Here is a 21,747-nt window from a genome sequence, read left to right on the forward strand (position 1 = left end):
TTCTGAAGATCACGTAAAGATTTATTCAGCTGGGAACTCCTCCCCGAGTGCCAGGTTTAGAGGCACTGAAACTACAACCCACATTCGCACTGCACTCATGCAGAAAGTTAAAAGCCTTCGCTTCCTTCCAGGGTTCCCCGTGCCCAGAGGGGTCTGCCAGCCTCACATCCCATCCAAAGGCAGATAAACTAACAGGAAGGATGCTGCTTCTTATTATGCAGGGGAGGTGAAGCAGAAAGATCTGCTGTGTCTACGAAGAGCCTCTTAAATCAGCACAGAAGGAGCTGCCTTGCCTTAGACTGTCAGCTCTGACTGGACAGACTGTGGTTATTCATGTGACAAGTGTGGCTCCATCACTGTCTCCCAGCTATCACCGTTCCTGAAATCATCTCCCTCAGCAAAGCCTGTTTGCATGATTATTATTACCAGGATCCTTCCAAGAGCTGGGATGGGAACAAGGAACCAGGATTTTGGTGCTGGTGCTGCTGGATTGCTCTAGGCAAAGACCCCAGATCTGTCGGCACAGAGAGGATAATGATGACACTTCCCTGTCTGATGGGTGAATGAAGGCACAGAAGGAGTAAATCACCTGCACAAATGAAGCTTCCTCCTCTCCTAAACACCCTGCAGCAATCCTGCTTTTCCCTGTGCTCCTTCTTCATTAATTCTGTGCCTGCCATACACCCTCCCTTACTGCTTATCCCAAGATGTCTGCTACACCCAAGTCCTTCCCCAGAGATTGCATTCCCCAGACATTTGTCAGCTCTTCACATTCCTGCCACAGCACACAGGGCTTTGGACCAGCTGGAAGTTTTGGACCACACTTAGGTTTGGCCTCAGAGTGGTAAATCCCTGCCTGGGATCAAAAAACCCTGTTAATTAGCAAGTTAATTTGGTGAGGGCCAAACAGCTCTGCTCCAAGAGAAGCAGGGATGCTTCCAGGGTGTCTGTGGAGCACATTTTCCCTGAGCAGTGGGTTGCTGAGCTGTGGTCCTTGGGCAGGCATGAAGATTTCCCTGATACTTTGTGGTATGGAGCTCCCAGAGGAAAAGGACCCTTTTCCTTGGGAAAGGAGGGCTAGATGAAGAAGGGAGAGATGTTATACTGGTATAAAATGAGATTACATTGAAATTAACTACTCCTGTCTTGAGACAAGCCAGGTATGAGGCATTTTCAAATGGCTGTCGCTGCCCATCTGTAGCAGGGACTGTCTTGCTTTGATGATTTCACTAGAAAAATCACACTCTTGACTGAAATAGAGAAACCTGAACAGGACTTGTGTGGGACGGATCTCCCAGACAGCGCTGTGCCAGCTCAGCCCTACGTCCTCTGCAGCGCAGAAGCAGACTCTAACTAATTGTGGGAAGGTTTTAGCTCAAAAGCTAATGTGAGACAGGCCTGAATTACCAGTAGTGCAGACACAGAGAAACAGAGAGCAAAACCATCTGGAGCTCCTGGGAAAGGATGGGCTGATGGGGCAGAAATGACTCTTCACTGCCTTATATGAGGAATCATGATACCAGCAAGGCTGGGGGAGGCCAGGGTAAATCCGAATGACTTCAGAGCCATCTTCCCTCCTCCCAAGCTGTGCAGAGCTCTTGCCAGTGGTGATATATTTGAGGGAACTCAGTGCTTTTATGGAGCTCTGAGATATGGATTTCCAACTTTCCGGACCCCGCTGTGGTCCAGACATCCCCAGCTACTTAAAAACAAGTTCTCCATGGCAGAGGGGCTTCTCCGTGGTGAGTTTCCACAGCCCTTGCCAGGAGTGTTTCTGACTAGCAGTTTGAACCCGGTAGTTTGTTTTGATTTAAAAAAAAACAACAAAACACCACCCCAAGACAAACAGCCAGGAGCTGGAAGCAGAGGGCAGGAAAGCAAGCTGCCAGGGAGGAAAGAGGCTGATTGGGAAGTCACCGGATTGGGAGTGAGATCAGATCAGCCCCTCCCCGGAGCTGCGGGGAAGCTGCCACCAGCCTGACCGTTAAACTGGGGGATATTTGAAAAGATAAACCCAAACCAAACAAACAAAAAAGATACAGAAGGCGGGGGCGTGGCGGGGGGGATTCAAACGCTGCAGCGAATCGTTCTGCAAATCCCAGCTCCAATAGGCAAATTTGCTTTTGCTTACGCTGGCAGAAAGCTGGAAGATTGCTGACTTCCGACCCCGCTGGATTTGGCACAGGCGGCTTTTAAAGCTGCCTGAGAGCGCTGTATCCCCCAGGAAGGCTTTCAGGGAGAAGGCTTTGTCCAGGCACCGGCTGGAGCCACCCCACACTGCCCAGTGCCGTTCCCAGCCTGGATGGAGCCACTGGGGGAGGCTGAGCCGGGCTGGACCTGCTTTTGGGAGGTATTTCTCTTTCCAGAGAAATATCCTCGTCACCCACACCCCAAAACCCCCCTGCAAAGCAGAGTGACAGCTCTGTCGCTGTCGAGGAGGAAGCGCCTCTGGTGATGTAATGAAAATTCCCCTTGGTAATTCAGAGAGTGAAAGCAGAGGCTGAGCTGCTGGGAAGGGATTGTGAAAGTCAGACTGCATGGAGGAACCGGGGTGTGCCTGGCCGGGAATCTCGCTGTGGCAGGAGGCACATCAGTTTGGGTTTGCAGCCGATAAAATTGAAATTCCAGCTCCTACCACATCCCTTTTGCCCACCTTTCCCCCCTTCCTGGTGACCCAGATATCACAGGTGTGGGAAATACCTGCCTGGCGCTCTCCTCCCTGACGTGCAGGACACAGGGGGTGTTGAAACAGCTATTTCAGGACACAGAGAGATCCAATCTGCCTTAAACCTCTGGAATGCAGGCACTGAGGTGTGAACCTCTCCTTAGCACTGCCTCTTTTCTCTAGAAGTCCGTGGGTCTCCTCAGGGTTTCTCCCACTTTTCCCAGGCAGGGATGGGGTTGTTATTCAAGGGGGACAGGCTGCATTGCAGAGCAAATGGAGTTTAGAGAAAACCCAGCTCGTGTTGCTGCTTGCTGATGAAATGCAGGAAGAAGGGGAGCAGCTTTACACCAGGAATTCTTCCTCGTTTTTGCACAGGGAGACTCGAGAATGACTCAGCTCTGGTTTTACTGGGCAAGCTGAGACCTTTGGCACTATTAAGGTGGGACAGCCAGGGCTGTTAAAGTGATCCAGGTGCATCAGAATGCCAAAATGCAGATGGCAGTTTCAGGGGTCTCTCTGCTGAGGACCCACCATGGGCCCCACTTGAAATGTGCTGCACTCACAGCATCTGGAGGAAGATGAGAGGGACATTTTAAATCTCTCAGAAGTGCAGTGCGAGGTGTTCCCCAAGCTCCTTGCCCTGGAGAGTTGTGCCAGGGGCACGTGGGCTTCCCTACTCCTCTTTTAGAGGTCCCAGCTCCGGGGCAGGGATGTCAATCTCGGCTTGCCCGAGGCATTCGGTGAGGCTTAACCCGGAGAGCCCGGAGCTCTGTGGGAAGAACGCTGAACATTCACGGGGAGCAGCTGTGATTGCAAGAACTGAAGCTCATTGGGGTCATTTTCTGCCAGGGCCCCGGGGAAGCACTGGGTCGTAATGACATGCACTGTGATCGTTTGTCAGATGGAGATGTCATTAACGGCCGCTCATGTCTCTCCAGGGAAGACACCCGAGGCTGGGGAGGGCTCTCCCCAGTGTGCACATCTCTGCCTCTATCCAGTTAGTTCGTGTTCTGTTTGCCTCTCCTGGTCCCCTGAGATGTGTTCAGGGGAGGAAGGAGATGATTGTGCTTGACTCCTCTTCTCTCTGCTGGACTTAACAAGGATTGACATTCTTTTAAATGAAGAGGAAGAGGCAGGAGATGAGAGTCTTGGGATCAGAAATGCAAGGCTCTTCCAAAAGGATTTGTTCTGGTTTAGTCTGTGGCTACACCTTCTCTCCCCTCCATCTCCCCATCCCACTCTGCTCCCTCCTAACACCCACACGCACGGCAATCTTCCACTCCCTGCTGTGACTTTCTGGGGAAGAGGCTGTCATGTGAAATCCTGGGAGGGAGAGAGAGTTACCACATGGAGCTCTCTGAAAGCATCAGAACAGGCCTTGCAGAACAGGCCGGCAGCCGGAGGAACGCTGTGCTCCCCCTCCCCGAAATCCTGGGCGCTCCTCTCACGGATGGGAGGTGGGGGGAGCGGGGAATCGTCTTGGAAGCTTGGGAGCCGCCTACACACATGGCAAGTCTTGTCAGCAGCTGATGAAAGAGGTGGGAGGTGGGGAGATTTCGAGGGGGAAGAATGTGGAGGCTCTCATGCCCACACAGTTCCCCCGTCCTGTCTCCTGCAGGGCTCCCACAGCTGGGAGGGCCACGGGCTTGGCCCCGTTGGTGACACACGTGCGGAGAGGAGAGACCCCAAAAAGGAACTGGGATGTACTTCAGCACTGACGCAGAGGTAGGGACCATTAAGCAATTACTTATAATAGTAATCTGACATGCTTTTCCCCTCTACAAAAAGCAGCATTTCCTTTTGTAATAAAAGCACAGGCTGTTCTGTGTTCTTTATTCACCTCCACACTCACTGAACAGCTTTGGGGATAGAAGTGACAATGATCCCCGCTCTCAAGTCACTCTCACCACTGACCTGCTACCCTTAATGACGGGGGATTTATAGCTGAGAAGGTTTAGCACTGTAGGGTGCTGCCATCAGGATAGGGCTGGCCAGATCCCTATGGCAGGAGGAAGGAACCAGACTCCCTCCTCACCTGAGTCATTAAATAGACAATTAAGTGTTTGGTGTTGGCGTAAACACAGGCAAATTGGTCACTGGAGAAAACCTCAGTGCCTGTGATGGCTGGCTGTGGTTAGAAGGTGGTGGTGACAAACACCTGGGACAGCAGAAGGCCAAGAGGCATGGAGGTGGCATGGCTTGGCATGCTCCTGGCTCTGAAGTTTCTCCCTGATGCCAGCTGGTTTTTGGGATGCTCAGCATCTTGCAGGACACGAGCAAACCTGGCCACAGCAGAAGCAGCAAGATCAAAGTGAAATCTTCAGGAGAAGCACCCATGGAGAACTAAGGAAGAGTTTGTCCTGCCCTTCAGAGAGCAGATGCACAAGGCAGAGCTCTGGCACGGTTTTGGATTTCTGCAAGGAGAACAGAGTGAGGCACTGGCCTGGTTTCCAGGAAAGGAGAACAGTGTGTCACAGAGAAGGCATTGAAAAGACCTGAGGCTTCTGCCTCAGCTTTTGGTCTTACTCCTGCAGACACGTGGGTGCTTGGGAGTTCAAAAGGCTGAACTGGAGGCTGTCCTGCAGCTGGCACAGGACACAGCCCACAGAAGCTCTGGGCTCCTCCTGCAGAGCTGCTGGAGCAGACACCACAGAGGGTGTCCCCGTCTCTGCTGGAGATCCCTGCTCAGCTCACATCAATCCCTGCAGCGCTGACCTTTGCAGTGGGACTGTGGCAATCTGAGGTGGGCAGGAAGGCTTGGTACAAGGCACCACCTCCAGTACCCAGAGCCTCCAAAAGACACTGGCAGCCCTTCAGCAACGTCTCAAAACCTCAGAGGATCTCTGACATCCTCTCTAGCTGGTGCATCCCACAGCACAGGTAGGGCTGGGCACACCACACATTTCCTCCAGCTGACCCACCCATTTCCTATTTTCTGCAGACATGACAACTAGTGAGTTAATCCTGCAGGCCATAAACTAAGCTGTATTAGCAGACACCATCTGTCCTTTTTCATTTGCTGATGCACGACCTATTTTGCTGTGTAGTGGAGCAGGCACTGCAGTTTTGGGGCTTGCATGTTGCAGTGTTCCTGTTGCCAGGGCATAATCCACTGCTCACAGGGACCTGCTAGTGGGAGAAAGCTCCAGTGAACTGAGCACCACTGGGACCTGCTGCCATGGGCTGGTGGTGGATGAAGTCTGTCCCTGTGGCTACTTGGCCTCCAAGGAGGTTTGGGCTTCAATCCCACAAAGCACCTGGGAAGGGAAAGGTCTCAGCAGAACTTCCAAGGACCAGGCACGACTGCCCTCAGCAGGGTCTTCTGAAGCCCCTTCAGCAATGGCTACATCCAGATTCCCTCACTTGTCAGGAGGTCGTGGAGAGACCTGAATTCTCATCCCAAAGTGGGGTTTGTGGGAACAGGCTCAGCACTCCAGCCACTCTGCTCTGGCCTGGAATATTTCCTGTGCTTTACAGAGCTGAGCAATGGCAATCACACCAGGATAGGGAAAGACAGGAAGAGAACTCTTCCTTTATCCCTCTGGTCATGTCTTGGAGCAGTGTGGTGACCCTTGTCTGGGTACAGAAGTACAGACATTGTGAAAGGTCATAAAACCATCAGGATTTTCCAAGCCAGTTATTATTTGACTTTACCAGCTCTTGAGGCAATTCCAAAGGTTAGTGCCTTGTTGAAAAAAGCCTCCTGAATTTACCAACTTTAAATTTAACTCAGTGCTGGTGGCAGGAATTTTTCCTGAGTTCTGAAACAAAAAGCCAGGAAAGTCTGTGGATATGTACTAAGGAGTCAGGAGGGTGCTGAGTGCAGGGCTGGGTGCTGACACACTCATCTGTTCCTCAGAGCCAGCATGATCAATGGTCACTGACCTCTGGACTCCCAAAATCAGCCAGAGAATTTTCAGCTTCCTGCCTCACTGCACAAAAGCAGAAGAGAGAATGGAAGGAGTTATTCAGACTGGCCTTAGCCAGACCTCTCCTCTCTGACTTAGCTCAGTTGCATTATTTGGGTTTTCCAAAGGACTTCCAAGCTCCTGGCTAGGATGTGGCCCAAATCCACCCCCTTCTGTGCCATCAGTGTCCTCTGAGTATCCAGCACTGCCAGAAAGCTGGCCTGGAGCCATTCCCTTTTCCTGCTAGTCCAACTCTTTTCTCTTAGAAATGGCTTAAGCTCTGAACTCTGGGGCTTCCCACCCTGAAATCTGTGGTAGCTCCTGCACAGTCTCGCTGCCTGCAGAGGTGTTTGACCCCTCTGCTGAGCTCTGTACCCTCAGCTTCCAGCAGCAGCAAGCCCTGCTGTCTCCTTCCTGCCTTCCCTAAGCTTTTCTCAGTGTTCCTCTGTGCTGTTGACACCGCATCAGGTGTGAAATAATGTTCCACAACATGCCCTGGTGTTCCTGCAAGCTGTGCTCCCCATCCTGCACTGGGAAGAGGAGAGTGGTGTCAGGATCTCTGAGCTAGACACAGACTGACAGTTTGGGGTGTAAATCCCCACGGCGTGAGACTGATCCCATCTTTTCTTCTGTCTCTCTCTGAGCTTTGGGAGGACTGGCTCAAGAATTGTATTGATCTCAGTCCAGGAACAAACAATCCCTTTCCACAGGCCACAGCCTCTCTCTCCTGTGTGTCATGTGAGGAAGAGGAGCAGGGAAGGGCAGTGCTTTGCCAAGACTAGAACGTACCCAAAACTGTGACTGCTGTCAGGAGGTGGGAAGAGGAAGAAAGAGCCCATGCGGTCAGCCCTGGAAAGGGCAGTTCCTGCTGAGAACTGCCTGGGGAACAGTCCCATTTTCATAACCAGCAACAGCTGTGAAAAGGGGAAAGAACAGTGATTCTGGACTCTGCCAGCAGCACCTCTTGCCTCCAACCAGGCTGGGGGAGCAGAGAGAGCTCCCAGCACAGCCCTCTGGCCCCACAGCAAGGAAAACGTGTGTCATTTTCCAGAGGGCTGAGCCAGCATTAACCAGGTGGGGAATGTGTGAGCCTCTCACTCTGAACATGTGCTTGCTCAGGGTTCCCTTGTCTCAGCTGAGATCTTTCCCCAGTCTGACCCTTGGCTGCCAGGCCCCTGTCCCCAGCTCGGTCCAGGGCTGTTCCCCCTGTGCTCTGTTCTCTGCAGCACAACAAGGTGGGCAAAGGGAGAGGGGAGCTGTGGTTTGTCCTTCATTCCTGGGCTGGCATAGAAAGGCAAATGGGGTTTGTTCTGCTTGGTTTTGCTGCTGACCCACGCCTTCCTTCCCCCAACCTGATGCAGTGACCACAAGCCCATTCTCTCTAACTTCAAGCACAACCCACCTTTACCACAACCAGGAAATTCCTCTTCTCCCTCCCTCCTCTTCCTCAGCCCTTCACCACCATGAGAAACACTCATCCCTCACTGGCCTTGTCATCTGTGGGCTGTCTTAACCAGAGCTGGAGCAAACTGCCCCCTGTGCTGCCTCAGGCTGGGCTGTGCACAGCAGAAAATTGAGTAGGAGGTTTCTGTGGCGATCAGTGTGCACTGAGACCTCAAATGCTTCTCTGAAATCAGGCCCTGCTGTTGTTCCAGAGCATCCTTCTAACAGGGAGGCAGTAGCCTCTCATCAGCCCAGCCCTGCCATCTCTGATCCAGGCTGCCATCCCTTTTCCCCTGAGCACCAGGAAAAGTCCAGTGCCTGACACTGAAACAGCAGTAGCTGCCAAGAGCCTCTCAGCTGCCTCTGAGTTACAGAATCCCTCCCTGCAGGCTCTCAGGAGGAGCTGTCAGCAAAAACAGCCTTATTTAACCAAAGCAGAGACAGCCTGGCTTTACATGGCCTCCCTCTGCCTTTCCCTGCTCCCCTGGAATTGGGCATTTTTTGGGAAAAGTCCCTCAGGGCAGCACTGGCTCCTGCGCTTCCCCCTGGATGTGAAGCTCAGCCACAGCAGCACGCAGGGGTTCACACAGCTCTGGGTGCTGCTCCAGCTATTCCCTCCCCCCTTCCATGGATCTCCTGAAGGATTCACAGCCCAGCACCCAGGGGTGCTCCCCATCCCCAGAAGGGTGCCCTCAGCATGGGATGAGCAGCGAAATCGCAGCTGGAAAATCTGGCAGTGGACGTGGAGCAGAGCCCTGTCCCCGGGCTGAGGACCAAGAATGCCTCTTTCCCATCCAACACGCCAAGGCTCTGAGCCCTGCCAAACCCCAGTGTTTGTTCCTGCCTTTGGCAAGCAAGGGATGGCAACAAAAGCATGTGCGAGGCAGAAGGAGTTCAGTGAAGGAGGGAAGTGGGTTTCTCTTGGGTCTCTGTGACCTTTTCTGGTTTGGAAAGAACAGAGATGTGCAGAGATGCTCACAATGCACAGCAAGGCTGTTTCCACTGCCCCAGCAGCAGAACAAACCTCGTGGCCTCCTTCAGTCACAAGAAATTGGAGCCCAGAGCCACAGCCCAGCCTTTGCCTGCTGGGGTGGAACCAGAAATCCAGCTCCTGGGAGTTGGTGCCTTTGCCTGTTTGCAAGGAAAATTTATGTGCAGCCATGGAACCTCACAATGGGCTTGTCTTCCAGCCCTGGTTCTCTGGGACACAGCTCCTGCCATGGGATGGGAACAATTTTCCTTCAGCTGGCAGCAGCTGAGCCAAGTTGTTTTGGAGTCCATGGACTGGGACTTATGTCAGCAGTGCCCTTGGCCATGAGGATCCCATTGACTCTCACCTCTCTCCTTGGAGAAGCAAGCACAGAGAAGGAGCTGTTGGGGCAGGGCCAACAGCAGGGCAGAGACTGAATGACTCCAGCGATTTCTCCGTGTGCTTCCAGCCCTTACAGCTCAACCTCAGAGAGAAAAAGTGGTGCTGGCAGGTGGAAAGGAGTGGGGTTCTGTGCAGGTAAATCAGGAATGCTCCTCCATCCTTCAACAGCTGAGAGTCAGGAGCAGGTTTATAGCAAAGATAGAAAAGCTGATTTGGCCAGAGGGATAATATTTCTGTTGGGAACCAGAGAACTATTGATTACTCAAGTAACCTCAACTATTTAACAAACAGCTACCTCAGCAGAAAGAAATTTCAGCCTGGCTTTAGGGAGAGCATCGAGGGGTCTCCAGGGTGGCCAGGCAACAGTGGGAATGTGTATTCCCACTCTCCTTGACTCTCCTTGCTGCACTGCTGCCCTGCCTGCTCCCAGTGGCACCAGATAAGTAAGGAGTGAAAACAAACACCAAGGAGGTGCCTGTGATTGCCCCTAACAAAGGAAGGGGGAAATGTTCACTGCATGGAGTCATGGCCAAGATAGCCTGTGAAATAGGCAGGATTAAAATGTCTCACAGGGCCTGGCTCAGCTCCCAGGGCCTTCTCTGGACACTGGCACAAAGGCAGCTCCTCCTGATGCTCCAGGTCTCTGCAGAGGCTCACAGATCCATAGCACTTTTCCCAGGAGGGAGCACGAGTTCCCAGTTAATGTATTTCTGTATTGTTGTGTGCCTGGCAGTGACAGCCTGTGGTGGGGGCTGAACACACAGGTGACAGAGCACGGCTGTGGGGACAGGGTCACACCAAGGCACCGGGAACATGTCAGAGCCTCAGCTGCTGCAGCTGATGTGCAGATGCCAGGCTTTGCAATATTCACATGATCATCCCTTTTGCAGTGTAGGCAAGTATGGGGGAAAGCAAAGAGAGCCAGCTGAGCCACAGAGAAGGTCAAGGACTAGGAGGGGGTGACTTGGCCTTTCTGTTTGTGAGAGGTCCTGGTGCTATTCCTGCGCTGAATTTTGAATAACCTTGAAAAAAATCAAGTTGGAACATGACTTTGAAGCAATCCTGCTGCTGGTCATGCAGAACCACAACCTGGGGAATGAAACTGCAGAAGAACAGCAGTGTTAACTCCTCTCTGCACCCTTCCCAAGCTGATCCTGGGAGCCCTGCTCAGGCTGTGCCCAGTGAGGTCCCCCTTGGGGCACAGGGGCCCATCCCAAGCTGGCTCCCTCCCAGCACAGCTGCCCTGGGCAGAGCTGAGGGCTGGCACAGAGCAGCTGATGGGCCCTCCCCTCCCTGCCTGCCCATGCCAGAGGCTTGGAATGCAGCTGGCCCTGCAGCCACCTGGGTGACAGCACTGCCTGTCACCCTCCCAGCGTGTTGGCAGTTTCCATCCCATAAGCAGCAGTATGACTGCCTGGGCCACTCCCAAGTGGTCCCAGTAGACCCAGCATGTGTGCCTTGGTGGGGAAGGATTGTGCCTCACACAGCAATTGCTCCCCTAATTAAAGCATATTTATGCTTCTTGTTGCAATTGCACTCTCAAGCACTCCTGGCTGCATTTCTTCATGGTCTCACTGGGTCACAGCCCCCAGCCCTTTAAATGCTTTGGGAAATGGGCTGGTTCAACAAAATGGTAGTGACAGGAGCATTGGCCTCTCCCTGTTCTTGGGTTTCAAGCAAGGTTTCTACTTTGTGCCTCTTCCATCTCCACTCCCATACTGGTTTCTGACACCCACAGGGGTCACCAGCATTGAGCTTTTGGCCCCAGCTGTGTTTTCCTCAGTCAGGCACACACTGAGAATCCTGACAGGCCAGCATCAGGTCAGCACAGATGCGTGGGGTGCTCACAAACTCATTTTCTACTTTGCTAAGGCTGTGTAGTCTGAGTGTCGGTGGAGAGTCCCTAAACCCCACTGCTGTGGGATCAGAGCTGGGATCCCACAAGCAGCAAGGAACCAGCCCAACTCTTGGATTAAGAAAAAGATGAAATTCCCCCCAGGACCACGGGCCAGCACAGCACACAGGTACTGCTGGGCTGCTGCTGGGCAGAGGTGACTGTCACCCTTACCCCCTCTGCTAACAAAACAGATCCCGTTATGCAACCCCTGTGCTAAAAGGCAACACGACACCCAGAGAGGCTTCAAGGACTTTGTTGTTTTGCCTTCCAGGTCTGCAATCCCCAGGATTCACATCCAGAGAGCTGCTGGCAGTACCCATGCACCTGGCTGCCTTCCCCAGAACTATTGCACAGGCAGGGGAAGTGCTGAGGCTGCTGGGGATGTGCAGTTTAGGATTCCCACCACAAACGCGCTGCTGGGCTCGGTCCCAGTGCACCAGCTCTGCTCACAGCCTCCTCTAAGATAGATGAAGCTCTGGGGATGGAGCCTCAAACTTCTGATTAATTTCATCACTGATCCCTGCTCTGATCCCTAGGGAGAACTCTGCTCCCCTTCTCCAGCCAGGGACCAGGGCTGCTCTCCAGTCCCTTTATCCTGTTCTGGAAGTGCAGGTACTCCTGGCTCTTCCCAGTACAGCACCAGTGACACACACACTGCTGTCCTGGGGGGAAGCATCTGCACCAGTTTCTGCACCAGCCAGCTGGGCTCTGACCTGCTCTCCCTGTCCCACAGCCAAGCCCTGCTGTGCCAGGCTGTTCAGGCATTGTATAATATTCCCGCTGCCCAGGAGCCATCCCCCAGCCCCACATCACCCCGAGAGCTGCCGAGGCAGGCGCTGATCCCACAGCAGCCCACGGAGCCCCCCCTGCCCCGCTGCCCCCGGGCATCCCTTACCTGTCCCCGGAGCCCACTCGCGGTGCCGCTCTCTCCCCTCCGCAGTCTCCCCGCTCTTCCTTTCCCACTCCCCTTCCCTCTGCGCCACCTCCCCGCGTGATGTCAGCGCAGCCCGGCCCCCGCAGCCTCCCCAGCGCTCCCTCCACGCCACGCAGCCGCCCATCGCATCCCGCTGCTGCTGCTGCTTCCCTGCCCAGCGTTGCCACAGCGACAGCAGGGGAATCCCATCCTCTGCTCCTCCACCTCCCAGGGCCTCGCTTGGTATCAACCACTGCGGCTCTTCCCAAAGAGACCGCGGGAAGGACAGGGCGACAGCAGGGGACAGCAGCAGGGAGCGGCCAGTGGTGGCCTTGTGGCTCAACAAACCTGGAAGGGAAGGGAAGGGAGAGCAGAGGGAGCCGGGGGAAGCAGGCTCAGAGCAAACAGGCTCTCACCATTCCCGCAGCAGTTCCACCCGTGTCCCCTGAGCTCTGCCCACCTTCCCACTCCCTCCATTGCTCGCTCCCAGGCAGTTCTTTGTTCCTCAGCCCCACGTGTTCCTCAGCTCCTTCAGGGCTGTGCACATGAGCACCGTGATGGCACCAAGTCCCCACAGACATCTCTGCAGTGGCTTCTCCTCGCCCCACATCAAGGTCAGAGATCAGGTTATTGATCAGAAACTTAAGCCCAGCTCCAAACCAGACCATCAGGAGTCGGTGGGTCATTACCACCAACCACAAACCCACAGTGAAAGGTTTTCCTGCAATCCCTGTCGCCAACGGTTTCATTGGGAAGGGAGAAGGGCAGATACATTTTTAGGACTGCAGCACATTTTTAATGGAAAGAGATGGCCCAGGGCTTTCATCCCTCCCCCCATTCAAGAGGCTGTTTCTTTTCAGCAGAAATATTGCTGCATTAGAGAACAGGTCACTTCCTCTATCAGTGAGAATTCAGTGTCCTATTTGATGCTGGTCCTTGTGCTATAAATAGGAATTTCCCCCTTTTATAGTTGCTGAATAATTGTGTGTATGAAATATGAACACAGTTTTCAAAAGAATGCCTGATAAGCAGCTTGCTGGAACGAAATGGTTGAGCAGAAGGAATTTACAGCACCTGCAGAGCATCGTGTGCTGTGGAAAACATTCAAGGTCAGCCTGAGAGAGACAGGTCACAGCACAGATCCAGCTCCAGAGGATCCAGGCTTGAGCTCACAGACTCCCCACTGCAGCCTCCCCACAGTTCCCCAACAATCCATTCCATGCTCCACACTCAGGTAAGGATCAAACAGAGGCAGCCCAGCTCAGAGGAGCCAGGACTCCTCCATCCCACAGACCAGAAAGCCAGGAGCAGCAGGCAGAACAGGTTTTTAAAACAACAGCAGGCAAGGAGCAGAGGACACAATCCCAGACAAGGAGGAAGAGCAAAGTTTAACATCCACCATCAAAAGGAACAAGGGAAGAACACCACAAAGGCCAGAGAGGCACAAGAATGGTAATGGGAGGTGCAGAGGTAATGAAAACACCTGAGCACAGACAGAATGGCGGAGGAGCAGGAGAGCCCAATTATGCTGGAAAACCAATAATTTCTGCAGGAAATGGGTACAAGCAGCCCAACCCTTTCTGGTGCCTGAACACATGCAGGGCTGCAAGAATCGTGGATAAACAACAAACCTCCATCAGTCCATCAGGAACAGCCTCCTCTGGGATACCACAGAGGGTCAGAGTCCCTGTGGAGGCAGGAGGAAGGGAGGCCAGGAAATGTTCTCATTCCCTGCATTAGGACAGAATTTTCCCAGTGAATTTAGAGAGAGGGAGGGATGCAGCAAAGCATGAAAGGCAGAAACAGAAGACACAATAATGTGGCTTCCAGTTGCTGCAGGAGGAGAGAAGGAAATAACATCAGCTCCTCCACACACTGGAGATTCAAAGGGAGGAGGAAAAAAAGGGATTACATCAGTTAAAATGCTGCAAGGAGCTCTGGACAGAGAGGATACACAGGGGCTTGGTGCTTTCAGCCTCACACAGGAAGAAACAGGAGAGAGAACCAGCAAAAAACCACCATTGCTATGGTGATCTAAAGCATTGGACACACTCAGCGAGGAGAAGAGATAAAAGGAATTACAAGCCACATTTCCAGCTGCACAGAACATCCTTGAGATAGGATCAGGCCCCAGGATCCACCCAGCTCAATTGTTAGTTGATGCTGTCATCTGCCTCCTCATCCTCCACGCTGTCTGCAGGTCAAAGAGGACACAGCACCAGATACAAATGTAAAGGGGTTATTTTATTATTGATTCAGAGGTTAGACAAGGCACCATTTGATCTAAAAAGAAATGCAAAAAAAAAACCCAATTAAGTGTTATTTTTGCAGGCAATTAAGAAAAGTCTCTTTTGCATTTCTTCAGCATTGTGTGAATTCCAGCTTGGTCATGATCACAGAAAAGCCACCCCACTCCCAAGTAAGGCAGGTTTGGACTAGAGCCACAGCCCCTCTGTTCAGCAGCAGAGAATCCTTGAGAAGTCTTTATGCCAGGGTTTAGGAATGCAGCAGAACAAGAAAAACAGAACTTCCAGGAAAAGACCACAGCATCTCTTTTTCCTTTCCATTTCACACATGATGATGAATCATTTGTTCCTTTTGGTCCTCGCTGATAGGAAGCAACTTCAGAAAAAAAATCACAGCAAACCTTTCAGTGGCCTCAGAGTACCAAGAGCCCAGGAGACAAGCCCTAAGAGTCCTGGAGTAACATCTAGCCCTGCCCTCCAACAGGTCAAGGACCTGCAGCTGATCACTGAGAGATGTTTCCCTCTCCACAATTGTTTTGCCTCCACAAACATGATTTCTAAGGAGAAGGCCACCTCCTCTTCACAATGATTCTGCCAAATAAGAAATCCAACCAAAACCCAACCAAATCAGCCCCCCAACCCCTTGTTAACCACCTCCTCCCCCCCTCCCATCAATCATACCCCCCTCCCAGCTGCCCTCCCTGCACCCAGGGAAGGGCTGCAATGGGTGATGTAGCAGAGTGTGCAGCGTTTGGTGGTGTCTCATCTGCTTGATGGAGTCACTCAGCTGGAATAAATGGGAACAGAGAGAAAAAAAATATTTAGGGAAAAACAAACAAACAAAATTAAGCATGGTTTATGGTAAAAAAAAAAACAACAAAGGCTGGTGAGCTGGATGTGAAGATGTGAAGAGAGCACAAGGGAGGAAAGAATGAAGAGTAGGGGAACATCTTGCTCTTGCTGTAAAATCTTGACCAAATCCAGGAATGCCAACTGGCTGGGAACCCTTCCCAGAGTGTAGGGAGCTGCAGCTCTCCCTTTGGCTCTCAAAAACTTCTTTAGTCACCAAGATGCCAGGGCAGCTGTAACCCACACACTTTCCCACTCCCTGGGGCTCAGCAGTCTTATCCTAAATGCTATCCCAACCTCCCAGCACAGCAATTCCAGGTTACCCTTCCACAGGAAACCCAGAGACAGAGCAAGGGCTGTCTGGGAGTCCCAGGGGACAACAGGCTGCTGGCAAAACCAGCCCTGTGTACTGTCAAAGCCTTTCTCCTCAGTCACGTGCTTTCTAGAGCAACAAGTCCACTGCTTTTGGTTCCCAGTTTGCTGGAAGGGAAGAGGTTCTGTCCCTGGAAAGGATGTGTGAGGACAGAGAAGGGATTGTCAGGCAAAAGAGAAGTTATAAAGGAAAAGAGCAAGGGATTCCTGAGGATTAAACATCTGCTCTGGCCACAGAGCTCACAGCAGCTCAGGGCACAGGATGGAGTGGGCCATCCCCAGAGAGAGAGAGAGAGGAGGATACTCAGTAACATTCAATCAGTAAACACACATGGAATGCCAAAGGACAAAGTTTCAGCTGGGCCAATCCATATTTACAGCAGGGTCCTCTAGGAAGGGCTGGAATCCCTCATGGCCAAAGGTCAGTGCCAGCCCTGCAGTGTCACCACACAGCAGCACAATGCCCTGGAAAGGCTCTGAGCACACACAGTGTCCTCAAACACAGCCTGACGGAGCTGCTGGATTTGCCCAAGAAACAGGAACATTTCCATGAGCTCACAACAAAGGTCGTTAGCTCAAGGGCACATGGAGGCAGTGCTCAATAATGCTGTCTCTCGAGCCTTGAGAAATCATTTGTTTTGCAATAAGGCTTTATTATATTTAGACTTTGGGATCAGGAGAAGCTCAATGCATCTTCCTCTGCTTGGTCAAAACCAAGGCAAGAGAAAAGAGTTAAAACCCCAAGTCCTTTTCTTATCCTCAGGACATCCCAGTCTGCCACACAGTAACTGTCAGACTCTGACCACAGATTTCACATTAAAAAGAAGCATCTCACTAATTTGCTATAAATCCCACAAATAAATAAAGGTTAAAACCCCCCACCCTCTTTCTGCCCCACCAAGTGCCATCAGAACAGGAATCTGCTACCCCACAGGGAATAAAACACATACAAGGAGAACACATCATCATCCAGCCCCAAGCAGCAGCCAGGCTGCCCCTCAGGCTGCTCCCACAACAATACACACAGAGCAACCCCAGGTTTCAATCTTGCAGCTTCACATCTCCTGGGAAATCCTTCCCCCACATCCCAAATCTTCTCCAAGGTCCCTGTGGGGTAGCTGGGAGGAGTTACAAGTACAGTTCCTTCCAGAGAGGAGCATTTCTAGGGTGAAACAAAAGCTTTTTGACCCAAAGGAGTGCAGAGCCCATTTCGAGCAGCTGGAGCCTGGGCTCGCTGCGGCCTCTAGAGGCCAAAATCCCAACACCTACACACAGACTGACGTTCACATGTAGCCACATCGAGACCGTTAACAGCTCGTTTAATTAAATTAGAGAATTAGCACAGCCCTGCCTTGGGCTGCATCACCTCATCCCTTCCCCTTCTACTCTGCTCAGCTCTTCACCCTCCTTGGCCCCAAAGAGACAGAGACAGAGAAAGAGAAAGGAAAAAAAAAGGAGAACTCCATTCTGGGACGGAGCTTTAAATGAACATAACCAGGTCTTTACATGTTGCTTTGGTGAAGGCTGCCAGGATGCTGGCAAACACCACGTCGGGGGACTGGGAGGCATCCACGGCCGTATGGATCCCTCTCTTGCTGTAGTAGGACACCAGGGGGGAGGTCTGGGTGTGATAGGCCTTCAGCCGGGTTTTCAGGGCCGTTTCGTTATCGTCCGAGCGGCGGATCAGGGGCTCTCCAGTGACCTGGGAGAAGCAAGGGGACAGTCTCCAGCCAGCTGCAGCCTGGCATGCTCCCCCCTTCTCTCCCTGCTCCCCTCCTCCTCCAGGGTGGTGCTGCAGAGGAGACAGAGAGAACCCGGGGCAGCCAGAACAGGTCCCAGAGCAGTCACTGAAGAGAGAAGGGCTCAGCACCGTGGTCTTTTTCCCCACACACCACTCTGCTTGCTAAAAGGAGCCTCGAGACCAGGCACCAGCTACAGCTGCTCCCCAGGATGGAAACCAGTCACAATTTGAGCTGTGGACAGAGTCCAACAAGTTCAGAGGCTGGCAGAGCTTGGGCCAGCTCTGCAGACTGACCATGCCCTTCATCCATCCATCCATCCTTCCATCCATCCCTCCAGGCCTCGCTCCCCGCAGTGCCGTCGGCTCAGGCTGCACAAGCAGCTCCCCAAGCTCCCCAGAAAGCCAGGACAGGAAGGTACAAGAGAAGGAAAGAAATGAGTTTTTCCAGGGAGAGATTGCAAAGCATCAGCTAAACCCAAAGCAAGGTAAGCTGCAGCCTTGGGAGCTCACATACATCGTCCTTCATGTGCTCTTTCGGGGGTCTGAACTCCTCGTGATACGAGCGGCCACTCGCTGGGTGAATCAGCCTGAGACAGAAAAGAAGTGTCAGCAAAGCAGCTGGTCAGGACAAGATCTCTTGAACCTGCCACTCATCAGTACAGAAACATCTGCCACGGCACCATTAGCCTTTCACTTGTAAGAAAATTCTCTCCAGTTATTTCAGTACCAAGGGCCTCTTCAGTTCGGAAAAGCAGCTGCGCTGGGAGATGCAGAAGGGGAGTTTTACATCCTGCTCTGCTGGGAAAGGGGTCTGGAAAACAGTGCAAGAGAACACACTCCTGACCCTGGAGGAAGTTTACTGGTGCCCAGATGTATTCAGGGTCCTGTATAAGGGAGCAATAGTAGCTTTGGAGAAGGAGGGACTTAGAGAGTGAGCTGAGATTTTCTATAGAAATCCCTGATTTATGGGCAAGGAAGGTGCTCTGCTCAAGGCTAGCCCAGGCATAGGGCAGAAAATAGAGACCAGCAGCACAGCCAGCCTTAAGCACCATGAGGACAACCTGGGATCTGAAATGAGGATGCTCTTCCACAGACTAGGAAATCCCAAGCCCTGAGCACTGGGAGAGGAGGATTTACCGTCCCGTGATCCTCCGGATCAGCAACGAGTCGGGGATGCTGAACTCAATGACGGAGTCGAGTTTCTCTCTCCTCTTCTCCAGGAGCTCATCCAGCTGCAACAGCAAACACCCACCTCAGAGGGGCTGAGGGAGCAGGGACCCCTGGGTTTGAGGGAAGGGGGTGCTGGAGCAGCCCCCAAGCAGGGGCTCCCATACCATCTCTGCCTGTTTCACTGTGCGTGGGAAGCCATCCAGGAGGAACCCGTTCTTGCAGGGAGGGGAGTCCAGGTTGTTCTCAATCAGCTCCACCACCATCTCATCGCTCACCTGCAGAGATGAGACAGGTATGTTGTCAGGAAGGGCATCCTGAACTTACACACAGCTGTGTCTGTGTGGACAGGGTGGGATTTTTGGAGTTGTCCTGTACAGGGCCAAGGGTTGGGCTCAATAATTCCAATTCTTGTGTGTCAGGATATTCTGTGATTCCATAATTCCTGTCAATGCTCAGGCTGCCTGTTCAGGCCTGCCCACATCAGGACAGCACTCCCTGCAACACCAGGACATAGGCAATGCCACATTTCACTCCAGGGACACTCCAGCCTACGCAGGGACTTAGACCAGCACTGTAACCTCACTGTTACAAAGGTTACTGTATTGCAAAGAAGGCTGTCAGCTCAAACTCCTTAGATTATTATTTTTTTAACCAATTCACAATACAAAGTATCAACACTACCTTGATTTCCTGTTACTTTGTACCTTCACCTACACATCCACCTCGGGAGGCAGGCCCGGGCAGGAAGGGCAGAGCAGGCGAGTTGCTCATTGACTCCCATAAACCTCACATGAAGGTAAAAGCCCAAGAGTTGCTGACAAGCTCTGGCTTCACTGGATAGTTTTTTCCCCATCTAACAATCTCAGCATACCACTGGGATTAGTGCCTTTTCCACACTGCAGCACTCACAGATGCTGCAGCCCCACAATAGCTGTTTATTTGGGAGCAGCTCTGTTTTCTCCAGCACACAAAGCTGGGACCCAGCAGGATTGGGGACCAGGCTGTCACAACACACAAACAACAGCCCTGCAGGCAGGGGAAGTAAGCAACAAGTCACTTCTGTGCCTTCCTGATTACACCCTTTGGAGAAAAAAAGATCCTGAGCATAAAGCCCACCCTGAAATGCTGGGGTTCTCCCAGCTGAGTTATCACAGAGCTGAGGGATGTGCCTGTGGAGCAGCCTGGAGCTGCCTGCCACACACAAACACACGTGGCAAATACCACCAGCCTGGCCAGATAACGTCCCTATCTTTCATAACCAGCTGGGTATTGCAGGCTCGGTGTTGCAATGAGCTCTGAGCAGAAGTCAGATAAGGCTGCTCTCCCCATCTGGGGCCTGCAGATTCTCCCTGGGGTGTTAGGAGCCCGTGGCAGCCTCCAGGATGCTTGAGATCTGCCCCACACTGGGGCAAGTCACTGCAATTTGTGGTCCCTTGAGTTTCCCTGATATATTTCAGTCGTTAGGATGAGATAATGAGACCCTCAGAAAATGAATGTCAGAGATTCTAACTCGTGTCCCTTGAGAATCCAAAGTGTCTCTCTCACACAGCAGCTGCTGTAACTACCACAGCAACACCTTCAAGTCTGTTTTCACCTCACAGTTACAGGTGACTCGAGCTTATGCAAGAGCTGGGATGCAGATGAACCCTCTGAAGTGATACCTGGAGCTCAGGTATCAAGAGAAGAGAGACAGGAGCTGCAAAGCCCGGCTGTAACATCCTGCAGCTCCAAGGATACACTGTGACCTCAGTGTTCAGGAGTCAGAAAATTACCAGCCAGACTGCATCCCCTAAAAGATAAAAACAACCCAGGGCCACAAGCTGCTGGTAAGCAAACAGTAATTTTGAAGAGGAAGGATGTTTGTATTAGGATGCTTCTCCTGCAGGGTGATAGAAGGAAAGCCCCCACCCCATCCCTACCTTCACCCTGCAATCTGCCTTCACCCTGCAATCTGCATTCCTACACTAACTAAAGAATCCTAATTAGGAGATGGATTTTGTCTGCTCTCATTCCAGATGCTGCCAGCCCATGTCCCCTCCCAGCACATTCCCCGCGACCCACCAGCTTCCCCGAATCCATCGTCTCCTTGAGCCGCTTGCCCAGCTCGGAGCCCGAGGCCACCATGGCCCGCAGCATGTCGCCGGTAGCCAGGTGGCACACGCAGTAGGTCTCGGCCAGCTTCGGGGCCTGCGGAAGAGGACAGAGGTGAGAGCGGCCCTCGGAGGCCGAGGATCCCCGGCCCGGCGGGGCCTCGTCCCCCAGTCGCGGCAGCGGGACAGTCGTTGACCGGCCAGCACGTGGCACGGAGCCCCGGAGCTCAGCGACACCCGGTCCCCCCGCGGCCGGCCCGAGTCCGGGACAAAGGGATCGGGGACAAAGAGCCCCGGCGAGCGGGGCCGTGGAGGCGGGATAGGACCGAATCCCCACGGAAGGGAGAGCCGGGGCCACACAAACACACCGCACACCGCGATCCCTCGGCGGGCAACCGAAGGCCGGACACCCGCGTCCGTCCACGCGGGGGTCACACGCTGAGTGCCGGCAGTGGGGAAGGCCGGGCCGGTCCCGCCGGCCGCTCCCGCCCGCATCGCCCTCACCTGCGTGCCCTTGCCGGCGCCGGGCGGGCCCAGCAGCACGGCGCGGATGCCGTGGCGGATCCCCGCGGCCGGGGCCTGTCCGCGGCCGCCCCCCGCCTGCGCGCTCGGAGCCATGGCCGCCGCCGACTGCGCGCCCGGCCCGCGCCTCGTGGGCGGGGACAGCGCCGCTGGGCGGGGCTATGCAAATGTCAATGGTAATATGCAAACTACAGCGCGCGGTTTACATGGAGTGGGCGGGGTTATGAATGAAGTAGGCGTGGTTATACGGAAGTGGGCGGGGCTTTGCGCGCCACGTGGATCGCTCGGTGTCCCCGCGTTTGCCCCGAGCTGTCCCCAAGTCGAGTGCTGCGTCCAGCTCTGGGTCACTCAGCTCAAGGAGGACCTTGGGCTGCTGGAATGTGTCCAGTGGGAGGGCAACGGGCTGGAGTACAAATCTGATGAGGAGCGTCTGAGGGAGCTGAGCCAGGAGAAAAGGAGGTTCAGGGGTGACCTTATCCTTCTCCATCTACCTGAAAGCAGTTTGGAGCCAGGTGGGGGTAGGGCTTGCCTCCCAGGCAGCAGGTGACAGGGCAAGAGG

General features: G+C 53.3%; 1 protein-coding gene across 2 annotated transcripts; it reads right to left on the reverse strand.

Moving 5' to 3' along the window:
* Positions 1-14,421: 14,421 nt before the first annotated feature.
* On the reverse strand, positions 14,422-21,327 carry AK2 (adenylate kinase 2). 2 transcript variants are annotated; one of them, XM_059868589.1, is made up of 7 exons: positions 21,171-21,327; positions 20,638-20,763; positions 18,741-18,851; positions 18,544-18,638; positions 17,921-17,993; positions 17,172-17,367; positions 14,422-15,231 (listed from the first exon to the last, which is right to left on the reverse strand). In XM_059868589.1, the coding sequence occupies exons 1-7, from the start codon at positions 21,282-21,284 to the stop codon at positions 15,224-15,226; spliced, it is 723 nt and encodes a 240-aa protein (XP_059724572.1). In that variant the 5' UTR covers positions 21,285-21,327; the 3' UTR covers positions 14,422-15,223. The 2 variants fall into 2 exon arrangements, with proteins under 2 accessions (XP_059724572.1, XP_059724571.1); XM_059868588.1 differs by lacking the exon at positions 14,422-15,231 and having other exon boundaries at positions 16,968-17,367.
* Positions 21,328-21,747: the final 420 nt, after the last annotated feature.

Source organism: Haemorhous mexicanus, chromosome 27 (assembly GCF_027477595.1).
Source record: "Haemorhous mexicanus isolate bHaeMex1 chromosome 27, bHaeMex1.pri, whole genome shotgun sequence".
Classification (NCBI taxonomy): Eukaryota; Metazoa; Chordata; class Aves; order Passeriformes; family Fringillidae; genus Haemorhous; species Haemorhous mexicanus.

What these genes read in the sequence shown, in the direction of transcription:
- AK2 (XM_059868588.1), bottom strand. Translation starts at nt 21,284, where the DNA reads ATGGCTCCGAGCGCGCAGGCGGGGGGCGGCCGCGGACAGGCCCCGGCC. An exon ending in GCGCCGGCAAGGGCACGCAG is followed by an intron (nt 20,764 to 21,170) that starts GTGAGGGCGATG and finishes CCTCTTCCGCAG; the next exon opens with GCCCCGAAGCTGGCCGAGAC. An exon ending in ATCCGGAGGATCACGGGACG is followed by an intron (nt 17,994 to 18,543) that starts GTAAATCCTCCT and finishes TTTCTGTCTCAG; the next exon opens with GCTGATTCACCCAGCGAGTG.